Raw genomic sequence first — 20,303 nt, 5'->3', positions numbered from 1 at the left:
TTGGAGAGAAGAGGAAAATTAATCATAGGAACAGCAAACTTCCCCTTTTCACACTTCCAATCTTGGTTTTTTTTTAAATGTTGATTAATACATAAACAGCTTTTGCAACTGTATATAGTTGATTAAAAAAAAAGCTTATACATATAGCAACAGAATTAAATGTCCTTATGCAAATTATTCTTGTGCTCTGAACTGTGCTCCAGGACTATCTGATCTAGTTTAGACCAGCACTCACCACATTTTTCATGAAGTAGTTTCAGCAGCTAATAGTTAAATAGATTTAGCTTAAAACAGAAACACAACAGCATCATAAGGTTAAGTCAAATAACAATATGAACATTTTGTAGATGCTTTTTGATAGTATTTTATTTGCTTTCTATTTGGTTATTCATACTTTGTTATTTGTATTTCATTATAATTCATTGGGTGCATTAAATGCTAGCATCTACATCCTTCATTTTTGGAAGTTTTCCCCCTTAATATGCATTTGGGCTGCAACAGTTTATTTCTAAGATGAAAGTATTTCTACCTCATACTGAAGGTAATTTTCTGCTGAAGTAGCTCTATTCTTACTTTAAATATTCAACATTAGTTTTGACTTGCACCTGTCACCAGAAAGTTATTTCTAGGAGAAGTTAGTGAACATAGAAGAGATTGGGTTTTCACATCAAAGCTACCTTAAACTACAGTTTGTAAGAGGGATAGAGAATGGTTAGCTGTGGTGGAGGGAAAGTCAGATCAGCTTCACTATTGGAAGAGACATGCCAAATCCATGCACTCGGCTTGTATTTCCTCAAGAGTTGAGGCCAGGACTGCAGCTGCCCCAGCTGCATGGCTCTAAGCAGTCACCTTCCCTTCAACAGGAATAGCATTTGTCTTATACTACAGTAGAGGTCAGTGCAGGAAAGTGATTAATGCCCTGTATCAAATACTACTAGATCTAAGCAAGCACTTGTATGGTTAGAAGGGACAAGGCAAGAATTGCATTGCCAAGTCAGATCAGGTTAAACTGTCACGAGACTCAGCCTTAGCCATCCTATACTGTAATCCAGCCATATTCCAGTAAATCCTTTTTTCATGACATGTTTTCCTAGGCATATCATGTACACTATTGGCTATAAATAATTTGCATTAGTCTACTATGCTCCTAAACAAGCATTATGGCCAGTCTATATTTGCTCCTCCATTTTCAGGAAGGTATCTGACTTGCAGTTTGTACTGGTTTTCACTGGAATAGTGAATTTTCTTCCTAGTAGCTAGCATGGGGCTATGGTTTGGATTTGTGCTGAAACAGTATTGAAAATACAGGTATGTTTTTGTTATTGCTGAGCAGAGCTTGCACAGCATCAAGGCCTTTTCTGCTTCTCATACCGCCCTGTCAGTAAGTAGGCTGGGGGTGCACAAGAAGTTGGGAGGGAACACAGCTGGGACAGCTGACCCCAACTGACCAAAGGGATATTCCAGACCATATGACATCATGCTCAGCATATAAAGCTGAGGGAAGAAGAAGGAAGTGGGGGATGTTTGGAGTGATGGCATTTGTCTTCCCAAGTAACTGTTATGCATGATGGAAATGGCTGAACACCTGCCTGCCCATGGGAAGGAGTGACCAAATTCCTTGTTTTGCTTTGCTTGCACATGTGGCTTTTGCTTTCTGTATTAAACTGTCTCTATCTCAACCCATGAGTTTTCTCACTTTTACCCTTTTGATTCTCTCCCCTGTTGGGGTCCCTCACCCTGCCATGGGGCCCTGGGGGAGGGGCCCTGCGGGGGAGACACGGGGTTTCCCTGCCCCTGGTCAGCCTCATTCCCCATTGGTTGGTTTGTGTTCCCCGGGATGAGCAAAGGTCCCGGGGTCCCGTGACTGCGGCAGTTCCTCGGCAGGGCCCCAGCCTTGCGGCTGGAGAAATAAACATCTCTCTGAAACATCTACCATGAATCTGTCCAGATATATTTCCTTTCCACGGGACTCCTGGTTTGATATATACTTGTTACAGTATTCCCCGCTGTAACAAACTGGTGGAAGAATGCGGGCAAGACGCCAATCCCTGAGGAAACTCGTGAGTAAAAAACCACTCTAGGCCTCTCTCTTCTCATCTTGGTTTGGATATTCTCTCTGGACTATGGAAGAATCGTGGGAAATGGGGCTCTCTGAGCCACAGAATGAAATGTATCTAGAAGTAAAAGGAATCCTTGAACAACAAAACAAAAAATTAATGGAACCGGGAGATCTTGAACATTTCTTTATCTGGCTTTTCAAAAAGTTCTCCTATATTTCTCGAGACTTACTTTTTGATATCGAACCTCCTGGATATTGTCAGGAGTGTTTCTGGCAAGTGATCAGGGATGAGCTAAGGGATCAAATAGAATATGGACTAGCGACAGAAGTTCTCCGTGGATCCTTTATAATCAGTGAAGCTCTTCAGGAGCATTTGTATGGTCCCATTACCCCTAAAGCAGAAGATCATACTTCTCCCGTGGCCGAGACTGCGCGGCCCCCATCCCGGGAGCACATGACTGCAGCCGTGCCAGCGGACGTGCCTGTGCTGGATGCGCCCGGCCCCCTCGGGAGCGTGCGCCTCATCGCGGACCCCATCCCTGTCTCGGGATCCCCGGCCACCCGGCCGCGAGTGAGGGAGCGATGCCGCAGGCGCCGTGGGTGCCGTGGGCCAAGAGCAGCCAGGAACCGGGGCTCGGCGTGGCAGGCCGCTCTGAGCGACCGGCTCGAAGAGCCCTGTGGCAGAAGCGGCGGTTTCCACAGCGACACGAGAAGCCGCGTGGTGCAGCGCCGAGCCGAAACGGGGCCGCTCTCAAAGCAGCGTGGAGTTTGTGGAGCGGAACCACTCACAGGGCACGAGGCCGGCGACGATGGCAGGGCTGGGCTGCGCAGAGCCCAGAGACGCGCCGGAGCAGCGCCGCTCGGAGGGCGCGGAGCAGCCGCAACGCGGGGACCCGACCGAGACGTCAGAGTTGGCGATGCGGCGGCCACGCAGGACCGGCACCCACGACAAACACGCAAGCACGTGATAGGAGAAGTTGTAGCCATGAAAATCACAGGAACTGTGAAATGGTACAATGTCAAAAACAACTATGGATTTATAACACGAGATGATACAGGGGAAGACTTATTCATCCATAGAACTGCCATTAAAAGGAATAACCCTAAAAATTACCTGCAAAGTGTAGGAGATGGGGAAATTGTACAATTTGATATAGTACAAGGAAAGAAGGGTTTACAAGCAGCAAATGTTACTGGGCCTGGGGGTATTCCTGTCAAAGGCAGCCGTTATGCACAAAATTATAAACAATATCCATCCCAGCAATTTCCCTACCCGCAGCCTAATTTCCCCTTTTACCCTATACCCAATATGAACCCTTTCCTAAGTTTACCCTATCCCCAGTTTATTCCTAATCTGTTTTTCACCCCATGGCTTCCTTATACAGTTCCATTTCCTTACAATTCCTCTTCGATGCCGATGGGGGGATGAAAAGGGGGAGGGAAGAAATCAAGCCCTCTCCTGCCTCAGTTTCCCCACAAAGTATGCTCAGAGAGTTCTGTCTCCCTTCTGTCAGCCGTAAGATGTTCCAGAGAATCTGTTTGGACATTTAAAGACTCAGGAGAGTGGCTTGTTTTGTTTTGAAACTGTTTCTGTTATGTTTATCCAGTTGTTTTCATTCTCATTTTATTAAAATTAAATGGGTGAGATGTTGGGGTCCCTCACCCTGCCATGGGGCCCTGGGGGAGGGGCCCTGCGGGGGAGACACGGGGTTTCCCTGCCCCTGATCAGCCTCGTTCCCCATTGGTTGGTTTGTGTTCCCCGGGATGAGCAAAGGTCCCGGGGTCCCGTGACTGCAGCAGTTCCTGAGCAGGGCCCCAGCCATGCGGCTGGAGAAATAAACATCTCTCTGAAACATCTACCATGAATCTGTCCAGATATATTTCCTTTCCACGGGACTCCTGGTTTGATATATACTTGTTACAGTATTCCCCGCTGTAACATCCCCCATTCTACCAGGGGAAAGTGAAGGAGTAGCTGTGTGAGGCTTAGTTCCCAGCTGGGCTTAAACCACAACAGGGTTGTATGCTAGGTTACTGTCACTCTATAAAAGTTTTTCCTACAGATCTGTCCAACTGCTTTCAAGACTTCTTTACTGCAAGCGTATGCCCATCTTAAATTTTGTCTGCTCCTAGCCTTAGTGGGTTGGACCTGGCTGGCAGCTAAACCCCCAGCCAGCCCTTCATTCACTCCACCCTACCCTTAGTGCAATGGAGGAAGAGAATTGGAAAGACAAAAGCAAGAAAACTCATAGATCAAGATAAACAGTTTACTAAGATGAAGAAAGAAAGAAAAAAAGGTGATGCAAAGGCAACCACATGCCACCTCCTATAAGCATACTAACATGCAGCCAGTCTCCGAACAATGACTACCTTCCCCAAACTCCCATTCACTCAGATTTTTTGCTAAGCATGACATCATATAGCATCAAATATCACTTTGATCAAGCCAGGTCAGCAGTTCAGGTTATGTCCCCTCACAACTTCTTATTCACCCCCAGCTGTAGAGAAATGGCTGAGTGAACAGGGACATATATACGTGCACAATCCAAGCTATATTAGTGAACTGTCCTTGACTAGAGAAAAAAGAGAGGAGCAATGCTGATGTGGCAAGTTGACAGGATGTTGGGGAGGGGGATGCTGACCATAGAAAGAGAAAAACTTATGTTAGTTAGTCGCGTGCATATTAATCTGTAACCAATCACTTGCTATTAAAGGCTGCGTGAACAGTAGCTGTAACCCAATAGTATGGAGCTTGCTTATGCGTGCTTGGAGAATTAGAGTATAACTATGGGTCTGACAATAGAATAAACGGAGTTCCATCATATCTCTATGAGAAGCGTGGTTCATCCTGGCAGATCTCTGGCTATTTCTGGCACCCGACCGGGGACCGTTCCTCAGAGGAAGATACGCTCGCTGATCACCGAAAGAAGGGTGACGATGACGAGCGACAGAGATACTGTGGGCGGAGAGTGTCGACCGTCAGTCAAAGGATGTCGGTCAGGCCGGTAAGAAGGGTCGCTACCTTCCCTCCGTGATACCCTGCTAGCATGGATTTAGAGTTTGCGGCAGCACAGAAATTATTCCTCAGTATCCTCGCTAAGTGAGGGGAGGAGGTCAAGGAAAAGGATATAAATAAGCTCATTTTATGGGCGCGGGAGCATGGACATTTGTGAGTCCCCTCCCTCCTCTTTGATGCAGCCAAGTGGAGGGAAGTAGGGGATCACCTGTGGGACTGTACTATCCAGGGAAAAGGGAAAGAAATTACAAACTTAGGGCCCACCTGGAGAACTGTTATAAATGCCTTGAAAAATATGCAAGCCGAGTCAAAAGTAGCTGCGGCTGCGGTGGAGGCAATTGCAACACCGGCTGGGGTTGTCGCTCCTGCCCGAACTACGCAGCGCGGGGGGCTGAGTGGACTGTTTAAAAGCCCGAGCGCGATAAAAGGGCAGAAAGCAGAGAAGCACTTTGAGACTGTCAGTGAGCTCCTGCGGGAGCAGGAGAAAGAGCTCTTGCAATCAGAGCCAAAAGAGGAAGTTACCACCACCGTGCCTCAGAGCAAACTGAAGGCAAACACGGAAGTTACAGTTGACCAGTCAATGGGCAGAGCAACGGGCAGTCCTTCTTGTCAGCAGCACCTCTACCCTGCTTGCCCACCCCCTCCACCTCCACTGCCAGCAGAGATCCATCCCGGACCATAGACTGTTTCTCTGCCACAGACTGTTTCTCTGCCGGAGCCACAGACTGCTTTTCGGCCGGAGCCACAGACTGTTCCTCTGCCAGATGATGACATACCAATGACAGAGCTGACAAATGAGCTATGTGCTCATCCCCCAGGATCTTGTGTGAACCCACAAGCATTGGAAAGATGGGCTCATCAAGTAGTAGAGGCAATGCATCAAATGAAACAACACTTTGATTGTGCTCTGTCTTCTATGGAAGAAAAGCTCAATCGAAAGCAGGAGCCACCACAGGGTCCCATTCAGTCCCGAAAGGGTGTGGCCCAGACAGCCCTGCAACTACAGGAATGGGCTCGAATTGAGCCCTCTGCTCCACCTCCCGACTTTGAGCCAGGACGTGGCACGTACAGCAGATGTTCCCAACCTTTGGGAAGTGAACCTTTGCTTGGTGGCTGAAAACCTCACATTTGGACGACCACTTGGAGTCTGGGAACAGTCACCGAGTGTGCATGCTAATCGCTGTAGAAATTGTTTACGCTGTTATAATAGCTTGTGCTTGTGCTGTGGGGGCTGTGGGGAAGAGCTTACTAGGGGAACTTGGAATGTAGACGAGCGAGGTAGTTTATGCCGAGAATGTTATCAAGTGCCTGAGACAAGAAGTTTTAGGCAGTGTGTGTCTATTGTGCTCAGAATTCCACCACAACAGATTAGAGTTAGCTCATTCAGGGATCCACACGAATTTTTACTAAGCTTGGAAGTGTGGGCAGGGAAGGAAACCATCAGATGTCTGCAAGTGAGTAAAAAGACCACTGTAACCCAGGCATGGTGCCCTACATGTGGCTCCTCCTCTCAAGTACTTTCACCCTGAGTAAAGCTGTGATAATTTCAGTGTCAGAAAGAGAAAACATGTGGGCAACATGGGCTCACCAGGCGAACCAGACGGACTTCTGTCTGGCCATGGGGTCGGCAGCAGATCCATTTTGCACGTCTAATTGGCGTGCCATGGATCTCACTTGAGGACGCATTTCAAAAATGGGTGACAGATATAGGGAAAATCAATGAGGAAGTGGAGCAACAAATGCAAAACAAAAGAAACCAGGGCGAGTGCTTAGGTTGTTGGTCTAGTTATCAGCACTCCTTGCAGCAAATCCGTATTGTTGCCAATTTAACAAAAAATGCAACCTTGCCTCTTCAAGAGCTACAGCTTTATGGGTCCCTCTTTCCCAGTACGCTTTTTAACGTAACACCATGGACCAACTGTTCCAATGTGGTGCCTCCAATGCAATATGCCAATGGGTCTGGGGTTTTCTTCTTTGGAGATCCTCGGGAGGACTACCAGGCACGACAGGGCATGGCCTCCTTTCCATGGAAACAGAACGTATCAGGACACTCCATTGGAGGCTGGAACGTGCTGGCCATGTTGGGAGGAGCTGAGTCTATTGACACAACCGGAGGAAAGGTTTTACCTCCTGAAGTGTTTTTGATATGCGGAGATAGAGCATGGAATGGGATTCTGCATAGTCCAATTGGGGGTCCTTGCTACCTGGGAAAGCTAACTATGTTTGCCCCTTCTATACGAGCATGGAAAAAACATTACGGCATCAGAAAGTTGGAAAAATAGGATGCAAAATAGATACCAGCGTAGTGTTTCCACGTTTGATAAAGATTGTAATGATAAGGTAAACATTATGAGTTTGAGTGCATTTATACCATTGGCTATTTTTAACCCAGGGGATGCTGCAGCTCATGGCTATAACAATCTGAAAAAGTTGGCCTGTTGGTCAGAAAAGGAATTTAATAGGACTTCCCATATGTTAAGTGAGCTTTTAACTGATGTAGATAGCATTAGACATGCTGTACTACAAAATTGAGCTGCGATTGAATTTTTATTGCTAGCTCACGGCCATGGTTGCAAAGAGTTTGAAGGTATGTGTTGTATGAACCTGTCAGACCATTCCCAGAGTATCCATTGACAGCTCTCAGAACTGCAAGATGCTTTTCAAAAGATACAGATCCATACAGACAGCTTCTCTGAGTGGCTGTCCTTGCTTGGTCTGACAGGGTGGTTAGGAAACCTGGTTCAAGAAGGATTACGTCTGCTAGCTACACTAGTAATTGTAGCAATAATAATTTGTTGTGGTTTTGGGTGCATACAGAAAGCTTTAGAGAAAGTTGTTCATCAGGCTTGGCTTGTGCAAGAAGAAAAAGGGGGAATTGTAGAGAAATGGCTGAGTGAACAGGGACATGTATACGTGCACAATCCAAGCTATATTAGTGAACTGTCCTTGACTAGAGAAAAAAGAGAGGAGCAATGCTGATGTGGCAAGTTGACAGGATGTTGGGGAGGGGGATGCTGACCATAGAAAGAGAAAAACTTATGTTAGTTAGTCGCGTGCATATTAATCTGTAACCAATCACTTGCTATTAAAGGCTGCGTGAACAGTAGCTGTAACCCAATAGTATGGAGCTTGCTTATGCGTGCTTGGAGAATTAGAGTATAACTATGGGTCTGACAATAGAATAAACGGAGTTCCATCATATCTCTATGAGAAGCGTGGTTCATCCTGGCAGATCTCTGGCTATTTCTGGCAGCCTACTCATTGAGTGCACCACAGTGAGAAAACAGAAAGACTAGATACTATGCAAGTACTGTTCAGCAATAGCCAGAACACTGTTTTAGTCACAGATCAAAAACAGTACCATACTAGCTACAATGAAGAAAGTTAACTCCATCTCAGCCAGATGCAGTACAGCAATGTACAGCTAAAGTCAAATTTGCATGCCTAAATGCCAAGCTTTATCTTCACTAGGAAAATATGTTCCCATACTTACTTCAGATCTAAATTAATGTTTAAATTTGGGGGTGAGGCTACAAAACCAGTTTAGGTTGATTCAAAACTCACCTCCAACAATCCTTCCCCTTTTGCACCAGCAATATTAGTGCTGGTGCAGACACAAAATGGAGCGGTTTGAGAGTTGATATAGCTAAAAAGTGATTATTTAAGGAATGAAACAGCTAACCATCTGATCATAGGAACACTAGACAAGGAAGGAATAAAGAGACATTAATGCAGATCTAGCTTGGCCTAAACTAATAAAGGGCAACACTTACATCACTTAAAACAAGTTAAAACATGCTTGCATTTAAAATTATTCCCCTTACAAGTCCATTGACTTATGTAAGTCTTTACATACCATCAATGCTACGAAAGTCCAGTAAGTATGTCCTGCTATCCACCTGATATAACTGTAGACTCATTTTGGAATATGCACTTGTCACTGGATTCTTGCTTCGAACACGCAGATAGTATGGATTTACAACCTAGTACACAAGAGATTTGACTTAGTAACTAGAACTGTTTAAGAAGCTCTGCACATTGTTTTTCTTATTTCAACTCACTAGTATTATCAAGTGATTTCAGGTTTACCTGACAGAGATTTTTTTTTCCAACAAAAACACACCAAAAAACCCCAAACACCCCACTCAACATATTCCCAGAGCCCCAGTAGAAAGATTAAACACATTAGCAAGATTATTCCTGTCAGCATAAATAGCCTTCCCCCCAAAACCCTTCCTGCACAGCAAGCACAAGTAGTCAGTACAGGCACATGAGACTATTTTCCACAGCACAGGAGAACACAGTTTCATACTTCAAGGCTATGTAATTACACAGCTCAAACAAAAATTTACTGTTGTCTGCTGTAAAGACTCTTTATTCTTTACCTTCCATTCATAATCCAGTTGTTTAATTGCTCGACAAACTTCAGCCATGATATCATTTGGTCTACTCTGACTCCGTATTCCCAAGTGCCACTTTGCTCTTCTTACACCTTGGTGTTTTGACTTCTGTGGATTCAGCTCATCAAGAGTATGGCGGGGACGTGGTGCTTCAGCTACTAAGAATGGCACTCTTTCAGGATGAGGTCGAGACAGATTGTGATCATCAATAAAAGAATCCGGTGGGCTTGTAGCCAAGTAGAAGTCCTTGGCCTCATTCATTATTCTTCGATTATCTATAATGAGATGATAAGCAACCACTAAAGGGTCCTGATGATTTTGGCTGTATAGACAACTTAGCACTTCTTCTTCAGTGCATTCAAACTTCTCACACACTTCTTTTAAGGCTTCATCATCAATCATGGAAGAACTATATGATGGGTCTTCAGGAAACAGGTACTTGGGAAGGTCCTGCTTAAACCATTCATGTTCTCTAGATGTAAAAATAAAATCTGAGTATATATATGCAAAGCAAGCCTTTTTATTATTAAATTATTTAAAAACTAAAATTATTCTTAGTCTATACAAAAAAGATCAACAGTTGTCAGTCCAAGTCCCCTTCTGTGTAGCACAACAGTACATAATGAAAAGTAATCATCTCCCACACAAGATTTTACTAGACATTTTGCAGGAGATTGAAAAATGCCTCTTTCCTCTAAGGGTTTCAACTACCTGATCACGAATAATATCTTTGTATAAGTCAACCAGCTTTTTATATAAATAGTTGTGGTTTTGGCATTGGGTTTGTAGTTAGTGGCAGTAAAAAGAAAAACAATTTTATTTTTGAGATATTTTCAATGGAAATTTGTACGCTACCCAATCAAAGCTGTCCCTCCCCAAGTACATACATAAGAATACTTAACAAATTAAAGAAATCTTGATACCAAATAGTTTTTTTGGTAGATGTTTGAACACTGAAGTCACATGCTCCCCACCCCCAACAAGCTGCCTATGAGTTTTCCATTCAGAAAATCCCCTTGCTGTTTCTTCAAGCCTTAAAAGAGTTGAGGGAAGGCTATGGAAGAGTCGATCTGTACCTCTTTACTAGTGTATCCATAGGCTAAAAGTGAAAAGGAAATATATAGAAGGAACCAAATGCTTAGGTTGCCCAATCATACAGAAAAAAAATGAAGTAGTTTTGTGTGCCTAGAGTAAGCTGTTTAACTAGTCAAAGGATATGGCATGATGCTAATTTTATAAGTATCCTACTCCATAGCATAAAGACTTGCTACAGATTTAAGAGCAGTTATATTGACCAAGCTCTAGCCTCAGAACATGCTTCAGCACAAGTGCATTGAGCAAAATGTACTTTCATCATAAGCAAGCAATTAACTTAGAAGTAGAAAAAGCTTTACCTATACAACTGTAAAGCACAGCTTTAGTTGAATAACTGAATATTTTGTTATTATTTGTTACAGTGGGCCTCTTTCTTTGCATGCACATACCACTAGAAAAATTAAGGTAGTCAATTAAACTCAAAAGTTTATCCTTTAAACTGAGATGATGTCTCATAGCTAACAGGACAAAATTGTTTAGGATTCAAAAATCCATCCATGCTCTGTAGTCAACATTTTTCAACATCTTTTTTCATATCACTTCTCTTTCAGACTTATTTAACATGACTTAGATGAATGGATAGGAACTTAGCTTAAGTTTTACAATGTTTAGTTCTCAGTGCTTTGATTTCTGCAAGTCTTCTCAATGACTTCTATGCCTCAGTCTTCAACGGCAAGTGCTCCAGCCACACCCCCCAAGTCAAGAAAGGGACTGGGAGAATGAAGACCCTAAGCCCACTGTAGGAAAAGATCAGGTTCGAGACCATCTAAGGACCCTGAATGTGCACAGGTCCATGGGATCCAATGAGATTCATCCATGGGTCCTGAGGGAGCTGGCAGAGGAAGTTGCTAAACCACTATCCATCATTTTTGAAAAATTGTGGCAGTCAGGTGAAGTTCCCAAGGACTGGAAAAAGGGAAATATAACTCCCATTTTTAAAAAGAGGAAAGTGGAAGACCCAGGGTACTACAGCCCAGTCAGTCTCCCTTCTGTGCCAGGCAAGATCATGGAGCAGATTCTCCTGGAAATTATGCTAAGGCACATGGAAAACAGAGGTGATTGTTAACAGCCAACACGGCTTTATAAAGGGGAAATCATGCTTGACAAATTTGGCGACTTTCTGTGACAGGGCTACAGCATTGGTGGATGGGGCATGCCAACTGACATCTTCTGCCTGGACTTGTGCAAAGCATTTGACACTGTCGTGCATGACATCCTTGTCTCCAAATTGGAGAGATATGGATTTGATGGATGGACCACTGAGTGGATAAAGAACTGGCTGTCTGGTTGCATGCAAAGAGTTGTGGTCAACAGCTCATTGTCCACATGGAGACCAGTGATGAGTGGTGTCCCTCAGGGGTGGGTACTGGGGCCAATACTGTTCAACATCTTTGTCAGCAACACGGACAGTGGGATTGAGGGCCACCTCAGCAAATTTGCTGATGACACTGAGCTGTGTGGTGCAGTTTACACGATGGAGGGAAAGGATGCCATCCAGAAGGATCTTGACATGCCTGAGAAGTGGGCCTGTGCAAACCTCATCAAGTTCAACAAAAGAAAGTGCAAAGCCCTACACCTGGGTCGAAGCAATCCCAGGCACACCTACAGGTTGGGCAGAGAAGTGATTGAGAGCAGCCCTGCAAAGGAGGACTTGGGGCTGATGGGTAATGAAAAACTCACCATGAGTCAGCAGTGAGTGCTCGCAGCCCAGAAAGCCAATGTAATCCTGGGCTGCATCCAAAGCAGCGTGGCCAGCAGGGCGGGGGAGGTGATTCTGCCCCTCTATTCTGCTCTTGTGAGACCCTACCTGGAGTACTGCATTCAGGTCTGGTGTCCCCAACATAAGGACATGGATTTGTTGGAGCAAGTCCAGAGGAGGGAGACTAACTCAATAAAAGGACTGGAGCACCTTCCCTATGAAAGGCTGAGAAAGTTGGGGCTGTTCAGCCTGGAGACCTCACAGCACCTTCCAGTATCTGAAGGAGCCAAGAGGGAAGCCACAGAGGGACTCTTTGTTAAGAACTGTACTGATAGGACAAGGAGTAATGGGTACAAATTGAAAGAGGGGAAACTTAGGTTAGATATTAGGAAGAAATTCTTTATTGTATGGGTGGTGAGGAGCTGGGACAGGTTGCCCAGGGAGGTTGTGGATGCCCCATCCCCGGAAGTGTTCAAGGCCAGGCTGGATAAGGCCTTGAGCAATGTGATTTAGTGGAAGGTGTCCCTGCCCATAGCACGGGGGTTGAAATTAGATGATGTATTGGGGTGACGTTATGATGTGTATCCCATATCGCTGCCTATGCCCAAAATTAATTTTTGTGCCTTTCTGTGCCTCTAAACTGAGCCTGAGAGGGGGAAGGAAAAAACTGAGCAAAACTTTTTCAGGGCAGTTTGCAGCTTGTTCAAGGTCACACAGAGATAGCAGGTTTTTTTTCAGCTGCGGGAGGAGAGCGAGGAAGCACCCGGCTTGCTGCTTTCCAGTCAGCTTTTGGCCAGTTGTTTCAGCTTCTTGTTCTCCGGAGAGAGAGACTGAGAGTTGGACTTTGTTTTTCCTTCTCTGGAATTCCGGATTTTCTCCCTTTTATACTGGACTGTTTTTTTTCAACCTCAGAGCACATCGGGAGGACTTTCCACCGGGCACAGAGGGCCTGGCCCTGGCCCAAGCCCCAGCGCCGAGGAGACCAAAGGGAGGACTCTTAACACTTTCCCAGGTTTTTTTTTTTTCCTCCACAGTGAAACATTTTATTATTTAGCCTTATTTTCCTTTTCCCGTGTGTTTGGTAAATAAATAGTTTTATCTTCTTCACTTTCCTTTGAGGAAAATTTATTTTTTTCCGAACCTGGGGGGGGGAAGGGGTAGTTGTGCCTTCTCTCAGAGGATATATTTCTAAATTTGGCCAAACTGGAACAAATTTAGTGGCGCCCAACTGCGTGGCTCGAAGGAAAGTGAAAAAAAGGGTGCTAATAACATTTTGGTTTGAATTTACTTATTCTGTGTTGGGGTAAAGTAATCACCATGGTGGTTGAGTTCATAATGTCTCTCTGGCTTGATGTACTCATGTCTTTTTGGTCCTTAGGCTTCATTGAGGTACTGGTTTTTTTTTGGTCCCTAGGGTTGTTTGCCTATCCACAACTTGCTCAAATCTTGTCCCTGATATGTAAATTTTACAGAGCAGGGAGACAAATCAGGATTTCCCTGTTCCTGTGCTCGGTGATAATGATTTATAAGAAGTTGACAGAGGTACGGGCAGCTGTTCGGAGTGTGTATGATAAGTGGTTTCTCCGTCCTAACCCCAGTCCTAGCTTCAGTAGCCTGTTTTGGGAATTTATTAGTAATTGCACCCAGATTGTTAGAGGAGGAGGAGACGAGGTTTCCCTTCCCTTTAAATTTGATAGGTTACCTTTTGAGAATGTTCAGTTTCCCCTGGATATTAAAGAGACCACCCTCCTGGTATTTAATCTGGTAATCTTCCTCTATGTGGTTTGCAGCTTGTCTAGAATAAGAGCTCAGATTTCCAGGGTGACTGATGAGACACCTGACCCAGAGGTGGAACATCCTGAGTGGTGTGGGGAATGGGAGGATATGGGCCAAATCTTGAAGAAATTCTCTGACCCAATGGTTTGCAAGTTTCCCCCTGAACAAGTTCAGAAACCAGCTGAGGTGGCAAAATATCTGAAAGAGAAATACAATGACAATTCCAATGAGAACAAGCTCCTTGCAATATGTTGGGCTTTGGCATATGCCTATCGCACACTGCAGCATGTAATGGTAGAGAGACAGGAAGATCAATCAGCAAAGCCTGCAGATACCCCAGTCACTCAGGCTGCAGATAAACCAGACAGCAAGCCCAAACCAGATGGAGAGTCTAAGCCACTGACAGTGGCTCCTGTCACGAGGAAGAAGCACACCACCAAAACTGATCGCCCAGTGAAAGATGATGATGATGCAGGGGAAGGGACCTCAAAAGATGCAGGGGAAGGAACCTCAAAACCACCAACTGACTCAGGCACAGAAACCATTACTGAGTCCATGTCCATAAAGGACCTTCACAGCCTAAGAAAGGATTACACCCGACGGTCCGATGAATCCATAATAAGTTGGATGGTCCGTATTTGGGATGCGGCAGGTGATGATGTGATGCTGGACGGTGCTGAAGTGAGGCATTTGGGATCCCTGTCACATGATCCAGTGATCGACAAAGCGATGAAAAGGGGGGCTGATTCTACCAGTGTCTGGAGACGAGTTTTAACAGGCGTGGCTGAAAGATATATGTGTGGAGATGATCTCTACATGCAGCAAACCCCATGGAAGACCATAGAACAAGGGATCCAACGCCTGAGAGAACTAGGGGTGGTAGAGGTTGTCTTCACAAATGACCCAGGATTGAGGAGTCCAGACCGGGCCAGAGTTATTCCATACATGTGGCGAAAACTCATACACCTTGGGCCACCAGAATACGCTTCTGCTTTAGCAATAATGAAACCGGACTACGGTGCGAATGAGACTGTGAAGGATATGGCAGTGAAGCTCCGAGCATATGCAGACTCCGTGCATGGCCCAACACATGCAAGAATTGCAGCTGTGGAAACACATATGCAGAAAATGGAAGAGAAGATGGAGAAGAGTCTCCAGGAGATTAAAGAGTGCCTTCTCCACGGACGTTCCCCAGAGAGAAGGCACATCCCATGAAGTGAGCTGTGGAATTTCCTGTGTGACAGTGGGGAAAACATGAGGAAGTGGGGTGGACAACCCACTTCTGCTCTGGCAGCACGAGTGAGTGAATTGAAGGAGCGCAAGTCTCAGAAAGGAGGATCTACCAAAAAGGAAGTAGCTCCAGTTGCCTGTAGCCAAACTGCTGGAAATGATGGAAAAGAGGATGACATGTCCAATTCCCATGAAGGAACCTCTAAGATACAGGCCCAGGGAAAGAAGGATAACCAGGCATAGAGGGGCCCTGCCTCTAGCCAGGTAGAGGTCAGGGAAAACCGTGTTTTTGGACTGTGTGGATTCGTTGGCCTGGTACATCAGAACCACAAAAATATGATGCCTTGGTTGACACTGGTGCGCAGTGTACAATAATTCCATCGCAGCATGTGGGGGTAGAATCTGTTTCTATTTCTGGTGTAACAGGTGGATCACAAAATTTGACCTTGGTGGAAGCTGAGGTGAGCCTGACTGGAATTGAGTGGAAGAAGCATCTCATTGTGACTGGCCCAGAGGCCCCGTGCATTTTGGGCATAGACTTCCTCCAGAACGGGTATTTCAGAGACCCAAAGGGACTCAAGTGGGCTTTTGGAATAGCTGCTGTGGAGACAGAGGGCAGTAAGCAATTGAACACTTTGCCTGGGCTATCAGAAAACCCGTCTGCAGTCGGCCTTCTGAAGGTGGAAGAACAAAAAGTACCAAATGCTATCTCGACAGTGCATCGCCGACAGTACCGGACAACTCGAGATGCTGTGATTCCCATCCACAAGATGATCCGTGAGCTGGAGAGCCAAGGGGTGGTCAGCAAGATCCACTCACCCTTCAATAGTCCCATTTGGCCTGTGCGCAAATCTGAAGGAGAATGGAGATTGACTGTGGACTATCGTGCCTTGAATGAAGTGACTCCACCACTGAGTGCTGCTGTGCCGGACATGTTGGAGCTCCAGTACGAGCTAGAGTCCAAAGCAGAGAAGTGGTATGCTACTATTGACATTGCCAATGCATTTTTCTCCATTCCTTTAGCAGCAGAGTGCAGGCCTCAGTTTGCTTTCACCTGGAGGGGTGTGCAGTACACCTGGAACCGACTGCCCCAGGGGTGGAAACACAGTCCTACCATCTGCCGCGGACTGATCCAGGCTGCACTAGAAAAGGGTGAGGCTCCAGAACATCTGCAGTACATTTATGACTTCATTGTGTGGGGGAACACGGCATCGGAGGTATTTGAGAAAGGAAAGAAAGTTATCGGGGTTCTCCTGGAAGCTGGTTTCGCCATCAAGAAGAGCAAAGTCAAGGGACCTGCTTGAGAGATCCAGTTCCTGGGAGTGAAGTAGCAAGATGGACGGCGTGAGATTCCCGCTGAGGTCATCAATAAGATCACTGCAATGTCTCCACCAACCAACAAGAAGGAAACACAAGCTTTCCTAGGTGCCATAGGCTTTTGGAGGATGCACATTCCTGAGTACAGCCAGATTGTGAGTCCTCTTTACCTGGTTACCCGCAAGAAGAACGATTTCCATTGGGGCCCCGAACAGCAACAAGCTTTTGCCCAAATCAAGCAGGAAATCGCTCATGCGGTAGCCCTTGGCCCAGTCAGGACAGGACCCGAAGTGAAGAACGTGCTCTACTCTGCAGCTGGGAGCCATGGCCTGTCCTGGAGCCTTTCGCAGAAGGTGTCTGGTGAGACTCGAGGTCGACCACTGGGATTTTGGAGCCGAAACTACAGAGGGTCTGAAGCCAACTACACTCCAACAGAGAAGGAAATCTTGGCAGCCTATGAAGGAATCAAAGCCGCCTCAGAGGTAATTGGCACTGAGGCACAACTCCTCCTGGCACCCCGACTACCAGTGCTGGGATGGATGTTCAAAGCAGAGGTTCCCTCTACCCACCACGCCACCAATGCCACATGGAGCAAATGGATTGCTCTCATCACACAGCGCACCTGTATCGGAAAACTGAATCGCCCTGGGATTTTGGAAATAATCACAAACTGGCCAGAAGGTGAAAACTTTGGTCTCACTGATGAAGAAGAACAAGTGACACGTGCTGAAGAAGCTCCACTGTACAACCAACTGCCATCAGAAGACACACGCTACGCTCTTTTCACCGACGGTTCTTGTCGCATCGTAGGGATGAAACGAAAGTGGAAAGCAGCCGTATGGAGTCCCACACGACGGGTTGCCGAAGCTACTGAAGGAGAAGGTGGATCAAGCCAACTTGCTGAACTCAAAGCTGTTCAACTAGCCCTGGACATTGCTGAAAGGGAGAAGTGGCCAAAGCTCTACCTCTACACTGATTCATGGATGGTAGCCAATGCTCTGTGGGGATGGTTAGAAAAGTGGGAAAAAGCTAATTGGCAGCATAGGGGAAAACCAATCTGGGCTGCTGAAGAGTGGAAAAACATTGCTGCCCGAGTAAGAAAGCTGGTTGTGAAAGTCCGCCATGTAGATGCTCATGTCCCCAAGAGTAGGGCTAATGAAGAACACCAAAACAACAGGCAGGTAGATCAGGCTGCAAAGATAGAAGTGTCACAGGTAGACTTGGACTGGAAACACAAGGGAGAGTTGTTCCTAGCTCGATGGGCCCATGATGCCTCAGGCCATCAGGGCAGAGATGCCACCTATAAGTGGGCGCGAGATCGAGGGGTGGATCTGACCATGGACAGTATCTCCCAGGTCATCCATGACTGTGAGACATGCGCTGCGATCAAGCAGGCCAAGCGGGTGAAGCCCCTGTGGTATGGTGGGCGATGGTCCAAATACAAGTATGGGGAGGCCTGGCAAATTGATTACATCACACTGCCTCAAACCCTCTAAGGCAAGCGCTATGTGCTCACAATGGTAGAAGCCACCACTGGATGGCTGGAGACCTACCCTGTGCCTCACGCTACTGCCCGGAACACCATCCTGGGCCTCGAAAAGCAAGTCCTTTGGAGGCATGGTACCCCTGAGAGAATTGAATCTGACAATGGGACTCATTTTAAGAACAGCCTTATTAACACCTGGGCTAGAGAACATGGCATTGAGTGGGTGTACCACATCCCTTACCATGCACCAGCTGCAGGCAAAGTGGAACGGTGCAATGGATTGTTGAAAACCACTTTGAAGGCACTAGGTGGGGGAACTTTCAAAAATTGGGAACAGCATCTAGCAAAGGCCACCTGGTTAGTTAACACGCGAGGTTCCACCAATAGAGCTGGTCCAGCCCAATCTGAATCCCTGCATACAGTAGATGGAGATAAGGTCCCAGTAGTGCATGTCAGAAGTCTGTTAGGAAAGCCTGTGTGGATAAATTCTGCCTCGAGTGCAGACAAACCCACCCACGGTGTTGTCTTTGCTCAGGGACCTGGTTGCACATGGTGGGTAATGCAGAAAGATGGAACAACACGTTGTGTACCACAGGGAGATCTGATTGTTGTGTGAAATGCTTGTATACCCCTGCTTGCTGATTGTCACTGTCACTGTTCGTATATAGCTGTGTATATATATATATGTATTAATGTGTGTGTAGAATTAGAATATCTTAGTTTGGGCATTGAGCCAACAATATGGGATAAGGGGTGGAATGTCTTGGGGTGACGTTATGATGTGTATCCCATATCGCTGCCTATGCCCAGAAATTAATTTTTGTGCCTTTCTGTGCCTCTAAACTGAGCCTGAGAGGGGGAAGGAAAAAACTGAGCAAAACTTTTTCAGGGCAGTTTGCAGCTTGTTCAAGGTCACACAGAGATAGCAGGTTTTTTTTTCAGCTGCGGGAGGAGACCGAGGAAGCACCTGGCTTGCTGCTTTCCAGTCAGCTTTTGGCCAGTTGTTTCAGCTTCTTGTTCTCCGGAGAGAGAGACTGAGAGTTGGACTTTGTTTTTCCTTCTCTGGAATTCCGGATTTTCTCCCTTTTATACTGGACTGTTTTTTTTCAACCTCAGAGCACATCGGGAGGACTTTCCACCGGGCACAGAGGGCCTGGCCCTGGCCCAAGCCCCAGCACCGAGGAGACCAAAGGGAGGACTCTTAACACTTTCCCAGGTTTTTTTTTTTCCTCCACAGTGAAACATTTTATTATTTAGCCTTATTTTCCTTTTCCCGTGTGTTTGGTAAATAAATAGTTTTATCTTCTTCACTTTCCTTCGAGGAAAATTTATTTTTTCCCGAACCTGGGGGGGAAGGGGTAGTTGTGCCTTCTCTCAGAGGATATATTTCTAAATTTGGCCAAACTGGAACAGATGATCTTTAAGGACCCTTCCAACCTTTTAACATTCTGATTCTATGAAAGTACTTCCCATTTTAATGAAGTAGTAAGGGATATATGTAACACAATTTTTGTTTTACTGAAAGAACATGAACATCACTAACTTGCTAACTTCCAACCCTAAAAGAGGAAGCATCTTCACTAAGGTAGTATTTCAGAGCTCTCTCCTTAGAGCTTCTTACAAATAAAACAGGAATACCTAACTATGCTATTGCACCAAGATACCTTTTTTTAAAATTCTACCCACTGTCCACTTGTCAAAGTGGTCATCCTCTCCAGAATCCTATCTTGGAGTCCGTGATGGCTATCTCTAGCTGCAAGTTTAAACTTATCAGTATTCTACATAGCAATTGTCACTCATACACAGGTTCATGTCAGGGTTTTCAAGCTAGAATAGTGAGTGCCATCTTATACATGGAATATTCAGCCTCAACAGATGATTTTTCTGAGTCTGCAGAAATATGAATAAAAGCAATAGTTATCAGGTTAAAGAGTCATAACTTCCCCTCAGACATTTACAATACAAAACAGCAGTTCATATCAGCAAATAATTTTCTTGCCCAGAGAAGTCAATACAGTACACTTTTTGCAAACCATTCTGCAGGTAAACAGACTTGCTTTAGCAGTCTTAAATCTAGAATTTCTCAGAATTATTATATGTAACATATATATTTGTTTGACTGCTGATAGATACTTCATTTGCCACAGGAGATCAGAGCCAGAGCTAAAGCCAAAAAACCAGAAGTTGAATTTTTCATCTCAGACTATAAAACAGGGACAAGCTAT

The 20,303-nt window shown here is 45.5% G+C and overlaps 1 protein-coding gene across 11 annotated transcripts in view; it reads right to left on the bottom strand.

The window, feature by feature from the left end:
- Positions 1-20,303, bottom strand: part of LOC138102789 (5'-AMP-activated protein kinase catalytic subunit alpha-1-like) — a 124,191-nt gene that overhangs the window by 24,565 nt on the left and 79,323 nt on the right. For 4 of the 11 annotated variants that reach the window (XM_069000546.1, XM_069000548.1, XM_069000545.1 and 1 more), the window contains 3 exons: positions 9,461-9,947; positions 8,932-9,058; positions 22-3,060 (listed from right to left, as the gene is read on the bottom strand). In XM_069000546.1, the coding sequence (XP_068856647.1) occupies positions 2,465-3,060; positions 8,932-9,058; positions 9,461-9,947 (1,210 nt within the window). In that variant the 3' untranslated portion in view covers positions 22-2,464. Of the gene's footprint in view, positions 1-18; positions 3,061-8,931; positions 9,059-9,460; positions 9,948-20,303 lie in introns of those variants that run through there. The other 7 variants (XM_069000554.1, XM_069000556.1, XM_069000555.1 and 4 more) reach the window with 3 other exon arrangements.

Source organism: Aphelocoma coerulescens, assembly GCF_041296385.1.
Source record: "Aphelocoma coerulescens isolate FSJ_1873_10779 chromosome W unlocalized genomic scaffold, UR_Acoe_1.0 ChrW_unloc_scaf_1, whole genome shotgun sequence".
Classification (NCBI taxonomy): domain Eukaryota; kingdom Metazoa; phylum Chordata; class Aves; order Passeriformes; family Corvidae; genus Aphelocoma; species Aphelocoma coerulescens.
Note: the sequence above shows the minus strand (reverse complement) of the source record. Positions and strands in the feature narration are given on the sequence as shown.